The 10,006-nt window shown below is 44.2% G+C and overlaps 1 protein-coding gene across 2 annotated transcripts in view; it reads right to left on the bottom strand.

The window, feature by feature from the left end:
• Positions 1-512: 512 nt before the first annotated feature.
• Positions 513-10,006, bottom strand: part of SIDT1 (SID1 transmembrane family member 1) — a 45,180-nt gene continuing 35,686 nt past the window's right edge. For both annotated transcript variants that reach the window (XM_082206057.1, XM_082206058.1), the window contains 6 exons: positions 8,829-8,905; positions 6,318-6,364; positions 5,404-5,509; positions 4,283-4,393; positions 2,764-2,877; positions 513-2,019 (listed from right to left, as the gene is read on the bottom strand). In XM_082206057.1, the coding sequence (XP_082062183.1) occupies positions 1,957-2,019; positions 2,764-2,877; positions 4,283-4,393; positions 5,404-5,509; positions 6,318-6,364; positions 8,829-8,905 (518 nt within the window). In that variant the 3' untranslated portion in view covers positions 513-1,956. The remainder of the gene's footprint in view (positions 2,020-2,763; positions 2,878-4,282; positions 4,394-5,403; positions 5,510-6,317; positions 6,365-8,828; positions 8,906-10,006) is intronic.

Genomic DNA, 10,006 nt, shown 5'->3' with positions numbered 1-10,006 from the left:
TATGGTTGGTCTGTTCAGTATCTGGACTGTGCTTTTAAAGAAAGAAGAAAAGACTGGCATGAACATGAAATGAAAGGCTCTAAACTTACAAATCAAAAGCACAAGGAAACTACTGTTTAAACATCTATTTAGGTAATGGAACACTGAAAAAATGCAATGTATAATACATATAAAGTAACAACAGTGCTTCACTTACATTCTGTCAAAAGTTCTTAGCTGAAGGGCAGGCTGATATTTTAGCCATTGACAATGGAAGGCATCCTGAGTCTCAGAGACAGAATTGGGCCCATAGCTACCAAGTTTATGTCCGAGGTGGAATTTGAAACGGAGCCTTTCCACCTCACACTCTCCATTGCTGGCCACAAGTTTTATGAAATACAAAGCTTGATAAGGATTTGAAAAGGGGTTCAAGAATACCGTCTCTCCAGACTCTTGAGTTCAACCTCCAGGCAGCAGACATGGAGGAGGTACAAGTTAGGGGTGCAGAAGAAGCTTTGGGTGGGTTTGGTTTCTTTAGTTGATATAAGAATGGAACTAATCTTGTTCTGAGTTCTCAGGTTTCTTTTAAACATTTGATGGCATTTGACACGACGACATTGTAAAACACATCAGTGCAGAATGTCAGCACCTGGTACTTTGATACAAAAGTACTTTTGCCCAGGTAAGCAAACAGCACAGTCTGAGCTGGTTTAATAGCTGGTTTAAGAATTAACAGCAGAATGGGCAGATATTTTGGTAGATTCGATCGATACACTTTTGGAATAATTACTGCCTTACCTAGTCATAGTGAGCCAACTTTTCATTCAAAAATTTAGCAGAGCAGGGGGCAAACAAGAAACGCAGTGCCCTGCTATGTATAATCTAAAATAAAGCAATTTAGGAAAAATGTAAGAGTTGCTTCCTAAAACCATTCCTCTTCCTCTTCTCAAGAGAAAGGCATACTTAAGAAAATAATCCATTTGGCATTCACAGCAAATGTTAATAATAATAATAATAATTGCAGCTTTCGGAAAAGAATTCATGAGCAGTCTGCTGCAGCCACAGCCAGAAGAGAGAGGGGACTCCTAGACCTTGAAGTATCGTAACACTGCAATACACAGAGCCTTTTACCCTCTTTGAGAACAGAACCAACACTGTCATTTCAGTTCAAGGGGCCTGAAAAATGGCTTTCTAAATAATAACATGATGGCAGGGAGAGGAGTGGCAGATTGTGGATGAGGAAGAGAACACCTGTAGCCCAGATTGGAAAGCTCCTTTCTGAGGCGTGTGCTTTTCCCTTCAGCTGTGCTATTCAAATTAGCCAAGAAATAACTCTGAGGAAGAACGGTTCAGGGTGTGTGTAATTTTTAAATCGGAATTTAAAGAAAATGGTGGGCTGTTATTGGCAGACCAGGGTGGAGTCAAAGCATTCCTGTACAGGAGCAGATAGGATGCTGCTCCATTGTAAACTAATAGTGATAAATTAAGCAGTTGGGTATGAGTAGTAAAAAGGGTAACAGCTTACCATAAACATTGGAAGAATCAGATTAAGAACCATAGCTTCAATGGCCAATACATGCTTGGTTTTTCAATACAAGAGATCTCTCAAGTCTCAACACTATTGCACTTATACCCGCTGTTTCCAGGCAGTGAGTGGAAGCGTAAGTTCCACCACTAAAATTCACATTGGGGAGTAAATTTTATTCTTCATCAGATGGCTGAAAAAGATCTGAACCCTCAGATAATTATTCTCATCTCTTTACTTTCTACCAACAATCTGGCATACAAGCCTGAGCCCTCCAGGTGCAAAAAGATTCCTGTCCTCTGTTCAGGTCTTCCTTCTTTGCCAGTTGAACACGTTTCTTCCCAGTGTGTACTTGATGCGCTTTGTGTACAGTGACAAGTTTGTTTTCCATCAACTGCCCTGGGCTGGCAACACAATGGGTTTGAGCAAGCAACGCCAAAACTGCCTGCGGTTCAGAAAACGGGTATCTTGTCTCTCCGCACAGAATCCAAGTCGTCATCCAGAGTCAACAGGACCTGGAACAAAGCAGGGCAGAGATTGGAGTCTGGTCTTCCGGGTGGTTCTGCAGAACACACTCTCCCGTGTCAGGAAACCCCAAAGCAGGCAGGCAAAGGTCTACTCAGCCTCCTGTGGAAGCAGAGCCAACCCCCATGATTCCCCAGAAAAAAGGAACCTTTCAGTTTCTAGATGGTGTTGCCCACTCCCACCAACCTTTGGGAACAAATAACGGTGGGGAGATAGCTTAGTTGATACAACATGCGACTCCTCATGTCAAAGTCATGGGTTCAAGCCCCGTGTTGGATGAAAGATTCCTGCACTGCAGGGGATGGAAGTAAATTATCTTTGTGTTTCTCTTGCGTGATTATTTTAAGCAGGAAATGAGTACAGTGGTACCTCAGGTTAAGTACTTAATTCGTTCCGGAGGTCTGTACTTAACCTGAAACTGTTCTTAACCTGAAGCACCACTTTAGCTAATGGGGCCTCCTGCTGCCACTGCGCCACCGGAGCACGATTTCTGTTCTCATCCTGAAGCAAAGTTCTTAACCTGAGGTATTATTTCTGGCTTAGCAGAGCCTGTAACCTGAAGCGTATGTAACCTGAGGTGCCACGGTAAGTCTGACCTGCATGTCCATTAAAACCGCAACAAGTATTTAAGGTAATGTGTGGTAATGCACTGAGTGTGCTATGACATGGAACCAGGTGAGACAGGAAGCCTATCCAGCGTAACACTGATAGAGGGACTTTAAGGAAAACCTCACCAAGAAGGAGAAGAAGAGTGCAGCTGCCGAGAGGAAGTGCCAGACATCATGATCATCAAAGAATCCCAGAAGGATACACGGGCGGTTGATCTCTCGGGACTCTGCGGGAGTTTCCTACAGAAAAAATGGGCACAGGCAGTGAATTCCAGTTCGGTCTCAAAAGTTCTGTCTTTCTGGTGCTGTAGAGAAATTCCTAACACGTGTGTGCTCCCCACTCTCCCAGAAGCAGGGGGAAAATATTTTTTTTTGGGGGGAGAGGGGGATATATGCCACAATGCCTTCAGCAGATAATCATGACTTTGGAAGAGGCCTGGTTAATAATTCTTCAGCAAACCATTGGCAGTATCGTATCCCTTGACTACTGGGGCTGACCAGAATACAGGCAACTCTCCATTTACACGTGGATTATGTTCTGCCCCCCTGCATGCAGAAGTGAAATAAGGAGGACCCCACGGCGCCTCCAGCTCGCGAGGAGACCTTCCCCGGAGCCTAAACGGGATGCCCTCTCTGGGCTCCAGGGAGGGTCTCCTCACAAGCCAAGAAGCACACGGGGACTTTTTGGCTAACAGCTGATGCACAGGAACTGGAGCAGCAGCACCTGCTTTTCTGTGCCTCAGCTGTTAGCCAAGAGGATGAAGAGCCTCAGCAAAGCCCCGCTGCACCTCCGACTCATGAGGCAGAGCTTGGTTGAGGCTCTTCACGTCTCCCCCCCCCCCACTTCCGGGTTTCTGGGGTCGTGTGGTTTTAATATATGTTAATGGGGATGCCTGTGCAACAGCTTTCATTGCTTGCAACACTATTATTCCTGTAGTGCTTGGGGAGAGGCGAAGTTGTAAGATTATCACTTCCATGGATGTCCGGTGCATTTGGCTGCAAACCCCACTCATGCCTGCAATCCTGAATAGCAAGGATATTGGGTACATTGTATAAACTTTTTCACAGACCTCCCAAGAGCATGAGGTGGACAACTCTGCGTAAACAAAGGGCAGGTTCTGCACAACTGGTTCTCGTTAATATTTGGCGTGTCGCAGCATTTGAAACAACACAGAAATAAAACATTGCCCAGGAGCTTGAGATGCAAGTCTGAAGACATGGATTCAAATTGGAAGGCAGAGCAAATAAAGAGTTACAGGCTGCTCCCTCCAATACCTGCAGCTGTTTACTGCAGCAAGTCTTCAAGATTGCAAAGGCCATGCCAAGCAGACAGTCCTAGAAGGCCTTGCCCATCTAGCCTAATGCCTGGCAGCAGTTATTCAAGATCTCCAGCACAATTCCCAAGATCTTCTTTAACAGAAATTCCAGGGATTAAACTTTAAGTATGTGGATCATGTGCAGGTTTCTATTATTATTATTATTATAGGGCTGTGGAGGGTGGCTTTGGGCAGTTAAGATCATTTTGGAAATTCGTGAGTATTGCAAGGGTTAGAAAGCTTGGAGGAAATCAATTATACACTGTATTTCTAAATTTATGTATTTTGTGCCTGAAGCGCAAGAGAGGGCAACAAATGAGGAAACCTACCTCCCAGCTGCTAAGGTTTTGGAAGAAGAAATAAAGGGCTGCAGCCCAAACCACGGCTGTGGCCACAATGCAGAATAGAGGGATGAGCAGAAGCCGCTCTGAGCTGCGGAGCTGAAAAGGGAAAAGCATTAAAATAATCCCCTCAAATAAATGATATTTGAGCAGACACTTCCCAGGAGAACATTTAAGCCAAAGGGGTGCATCATAAAGACTTGGATCCCCACCCAAACACATCTCTGCTGCTGCTGCTGCTTCTTTTCTGCCAGTCACTGATTTGAACCTAGAGTGATAGAAATATGTTTCAGTTTGCTGGAAGTTACTTTTCATATTGTGGTGTTCTTGGCAATGCCAGCTGCCAGATGGCGATGGGAACCCTACATTCTCCCATGGCTACGGGAGAGTTACCCTGGAGGAAGAAGAACCAGGTGTTTGGTTCTGCCTCCTGTCCAAGAGCAGTGCTCTTCTAAGGGTTAGAACAGCCTCCTGGAATCACAGAAAACTGGAATTCGTAGCAAGGGATTTACCTTTTCAACAGGAATCCAATAATCCCCATGACATCTACGGTGGAGCCTCAGAAAGTAGATCAACCACTAGAGTGGGCGTGCAGTAGGTAATTATAGCCCAGCAAAGTGTTCAATCTAAAATTGCCTTCTTGCAAATACGTGCTATGACATAATATGGGAGATAGCACTTTGACACTAATTGGCACAACACAAAATAGCAAAAGGTGGCAAAACATAAATTTAATTTAATGTGGCTATTGGTCAAAAATAACAAAACAAAACAAAAATCAGCCCCCCCCCCCAATTCCCAGTCTTCTTGGAGAGGGTATTTGATACAGCTTTAGTTTTAGTAACTCTCTCTTTGGGGAATCTATCACACAGATTGGGGACTATGCTAGTTTGTGTGTTCAACGACAGCCATTCATTTGTAAAGTGAAAACTCAATAAAACTTATTATCCATAAGACTTGAGAAACACGCCCTGCGTTGCTATAGTTTGACACAAGACAGGTAGAACTGGTAAGTTCACACAATGCATCTTTTGGGCTCACGTATGAAAGCTAGTTGTTCAAGTTCTCACAATAATGACAGAAAAGAGCTGCAGGTGATACTCCTTTACCTTCATGATGACGTAGAAAGCAAGATACAGCAGAAGATTGCAAATGAAGATGCCCAGCATGTAGGAGGCAAAGTCTTTCGGCCGATATACCAGTCCAAAAATGGCACTAAGAAAGGGAAAGGACAAGGGTTATGTTTATCCAAGGTGCAGGCCCCCATAACTTGCCATCCTGATACATAGCTCATGATACCAATATCACCCGCCACCCTCACTGCACATACTGCAGAGGGATGCTGCCATCTTGCAGGTCAAGCATATAAGATGATGCTTGCATAGAATTAAGGAGCAACTAGTACTTATTCTAATTGGGTCTCCCTTTACAGCATTGGGACCTCCAGCCATGGGCCAATTTGCAGGATCAGGCCCCTCCGAATGGCTGACGAGGGAACTCTGAGCAGACTCCGCCCACCTGCCAAACATGTGATGTCATTTGACACCTGTCCGTTACATACGTCACATGTCCTGTATTTTACATGCAATTCTCCCCAAAACTAAGGGGGGATTGAATGGAAAATGGACATAAAATATATTTAAATGAAGTATGCAACATTTGCTTTTTTGGCTCTGGCCCTGCTCACCATTCAAAGCCCTAGAAGGCTGACCGGGTCTGAATCCAATCCTCAGGCTAAAAGTGGCTCCCCCACCGTGCATTTAAGGGAACTTAGGTTTCTCCACTAACAATAATCAGGGTGATATTTGGGAAATGTCTTAAATTTATCGGGCCGGGGCTGGAGAGAAGACGACAAAACGACTAGAGAGCAAAATCTTTACATTATTTCTAAGCTTCCTGCTTCAAAAGTATATAAAAAACCTCAACTATGAGGGGGGAATTTCTGGGGCTAATCCATGTAAGACCATTCTGATTGTATTTCCTGAGCGTGCTAAACATCCACAACCCCCCCCCCCCTACTTACAAGGACCAGTTTACTAGGTTCCCAACGACAAGCAGGACCATTCTGTCCTAGAGGAAAGAAGCAAGAACCCTCATTAGCAACCCAGAAATGTGCGTCAAGTCACAGTTGCCATTGCAGCTGGAGACTCAGAGGCCCAAGAGACAATACAAACATATGAGACATTTTTAAACCTCGCCTGATGTTTAAGTCCCATTGGCTTCAAAGGGAGAGAGTTAAGTACATGCTTAACTTTGGGACAGAAAAAAAAATGCCTCACTTTGGGCCGGATCATCCTTTTGATTCCAAAATACCTGCGAGGAAACTTTAAAAATGTTTTCAGGTAACTGTTGATGCTTTGCTACTAAGCATTTACCAAAAATGGAATGTTCTGAATACTCCACATAATTATGAGGTTATGTGCCTGGTTCAAATGCAATGGAAAACAAGTTTCTGACTAGTGAACAAGTCTGCAACCTTCCTCTTTTGTGGCCACAAAGGGGAAACCAGAAGCTTTCATTTCTGGTTTTAAACAAACTAATGAAGAGCACCTCCTACACGTCTTGTCTGATCTTTCACAAAGAGGGAGGCAGAGGGAGGGAGCAAGAGACAGCCCATGTTATCCTGGTGTTCCAACCTAAGAGGTTCTGCCCAGCCCAAGTGAAATGGGCAGGAGCGATGGAATCATTATTTCTTCAGCCATCTACCCATGTGAAAATTACCCTTGTGCTGCCGGCCAAAAGAGACATGATGGCTGAAGCCATGCTTGATCAACTGTGTGCCCTTAACACGAGAACGGATTTGTGGGAAGAGAAGAACTGAGCTGTGTCCTGCCTCCACTTCTGGAATGAATGCTGGGTGGTTGATGGCAGGGAGATAAAGTGTTCTACTCCCCTCACCTCCCCCTGTGACATTAAAATTTCCTCTCCTATGCAACTAGGATAGATATGCAAATAAACAAATGCAGTGGCTGCTTGACTAAGAAGCAGAGGGGATAAAAATTAAAAAAAAATTAAAAAAAAAACATTTTTTTTTATTTAAATTGGATTTTTAAAATGAAATGCTTTTGGAGGAAAAATATTTCTAAAGAGAGTTTTCTATTTAAGTTACATTATAGTCCAAAAGCTATTCTTCAGGAAATAAGGATATATATTTTTTAAGTTTTTCATGTGTGCTAAAACTCAGTCTAAGTTAACATCAGTTAACAAACATGGATACATAGGCTATAATGTTATTGTTTTAGTTAAATAAATTGTTTAAATTGTTATTAAGGAAATTATTCTTTTTTCCCTTCCAATAAAGTACAGCAGAAAAGTTGTCGAAATATAAAGTTAACTTATTAAACCTCACAATAATTTCATAATTATGTGTCTGTGTATTTCTAACAGTATAGCCAAATCAGTAATTTTTGATGTACCTGTAAAAACTACTCTGAAAAATTATTTTTCCAAAAAATGAAACCTTCCTCTGGTTGTAAATATTAAGAAGATGCCAGCAAGAACAAATCTTTCTGTAAAAAATGACTTAAATCAAGTCTTACTGACTAGTGATTTAAATCGATTTGATTTAAATCAAATCCATCATGCTAAGAAGTAATCTCTTTGCTAAAAAAACCACCTAGCGAGGTTCATGGCTGAGGTGACTTTTGAATCTCAGGCTTTCTGCCTCAAGGTTTGTGCTCTTAACCATTGCAACGCACCATTTCTCCTGAAAAAGTTAACCAGGAAGAACAACTTCTCTTGTTCCATTCATTCCCCACTCCAAAATTCTGATTTCCAGATGTTTTTGCTCCACGCCAGGTCAGTTGCTGACAGCATAGAATTCCACTCCACACTGATCTCACTGGTGTAAATCTCTCTTGGAGTTTGGCTCCAAAGATCCTGCCAGCACCCCTCTTGCTCTGTATGTGGTGAGTCTCTGGCCCTCTCTCAGTTTACTCCCAGAGACCAACAAGGGGAGCAGGAAAGTAAGTACGGATTTGAAATTTCTAAGTTTTATAATAAGGATTAGGCATGATCCGTTCGGTGGCGCGGGTGGCGCTGTGGGTTAAACCACAGAGCCTAGGGCTTGCTGATCGGAAGGTCGGCGGTTCGAATCCCCGCAATGACGGGGTGAGCTCCCGTTGCTCGGTCCCTGCTCCTGCCAACCTAGCAGTTCAAAAGCACGTCCAAGTGCAAGTAGATAAATAGGTACTGCTCTGGTGGGAAGGTAAACGGCGTTTCTGTGCGCTGCTCTGGTTCGCCAGAAGCGGCTTAGTCATGCTGGCCACATGACCCGGAAGCTGTACGCCGGCTCCCTCGGCCAATAAAGCGAGATGAGCGCCGCAACCCCAGAGTCGGCCACGACTGGACCTAATGGTCAGGGGTCCCTTTACCTTTACCTATGATCCATTCAGAGTTGAGGACTTTCCTTTTGATAATAAAAGCAAGATAGCAATTTCTCTCTCACCCATGTTTGCATGCTCAGATGCAAAAGGGAATAAGCAGCTCTCCAAGCCGGCCAGAGATGGCTAAAGAGAACAGGGGGAATACGTACCGTGTACATTGGCCAGCTGCACTGCTGGATGCAATCTGTGTAGAGGACCATAACCGCACGCTGGAAAATCCCAAAGTCTGCCAGAGATTGAGAGCACAGGGGGTGAAAACCTAACAGAGCACAGCTCCTAGGAAGGAGCTTCTTTTTATCTAAGGACACCGCCCACTCTACCATGACGATGTACCCTGCCAGGCGCTGGCGATTTCTGGCCAATTTCCGGCCAATTTCCATGCCAATTTTGGTTGAGATCTCCCCCAAAATTGTGAGATCTTGCACATTCAGCAAGATCTTGCCCAAAATAGATGCACTCTTGCCAAAAATCTGGGCCGGTAGTGCTGTTGTTTAATAGAGGAGTACAGTGTCTTGCTGGCATTGCTTATTTTACCGAGTTTTCAACTTCTATGTGTTTCTGCTTTTATTGCTGTTGATTGTGTTAAGGGTGCTGCATTCCTGCCCTCAGACCAGATAGTGAAGGGCAGGTTATAAATTCCACAAAAACAAATGAAACATCCCAGCGCTGTAAGGCAGGGGTAGCTAACAAGGTGAGATGCAAATGTTGTTGGACTACAACTCCCATCAGCCCCAGTCCGCACGGCCAGTGAATGATCTGGCGTGATGGAAGTTGTAGCTCAAGAACGACTGTGCCGTAAGGCTTGCAAAGGTTCTTAGAATAATAATGTACAGTGGTACCTTGGTTCTCAAACTTAATCCATTCTGGGAGTCCGTTCAACTCCCAAAACAGTTCAGAAACCAAGGCGCGGCTTCCGATTGGCTGCAGCAGCTTCCTACACTCAATTGGAAGCTGCAGAAGCGGCGTCGGATGTTCGGCTTCTGAAAAACGTTCACAAACCGGAACACTCACTTCCGGGTTTGTGGCGTTCGGGAGCTGATTTGTTCGGGAGCCAAGACATTCAAGGATCAGGCTACAGATGCTTCAGGTTACAGACTCCGCTAACCCAGAAATAGTACCTCGTGTTAAGAACTTTGCTTCAGGATGAGAACAGAAATTGTGCTCCGGTGGCACAGCGGCAGCAGGAGGCCCCATTAGCTAAAGTGGTGCTTCAGGTTAAGAACAGTTTCAGGTCAAGAACGGACCTCCAGAACGAATTAAGTACGTAACCAGAGGTACCACTGTACTAATAACGTAATAGTGCTGTGAGCTGACTACTAGTTGGCCT

This window comes from Podarcis vaucheri (assembly GCF_965113315.1).
Source record: "Podarcis vaucheri genome assembly, chromosome: 17".
Taxonomy (NCBI): domain Eukaryota; kingdom Metazoa; phylum Chordata; class Lepidosauria; order Squamata; family Lacertidae; genus Podarcis; species Podarcis vaucheri.
This window is presented reverse-complemented; position numbering and strand designations above follow the sequence as displayed.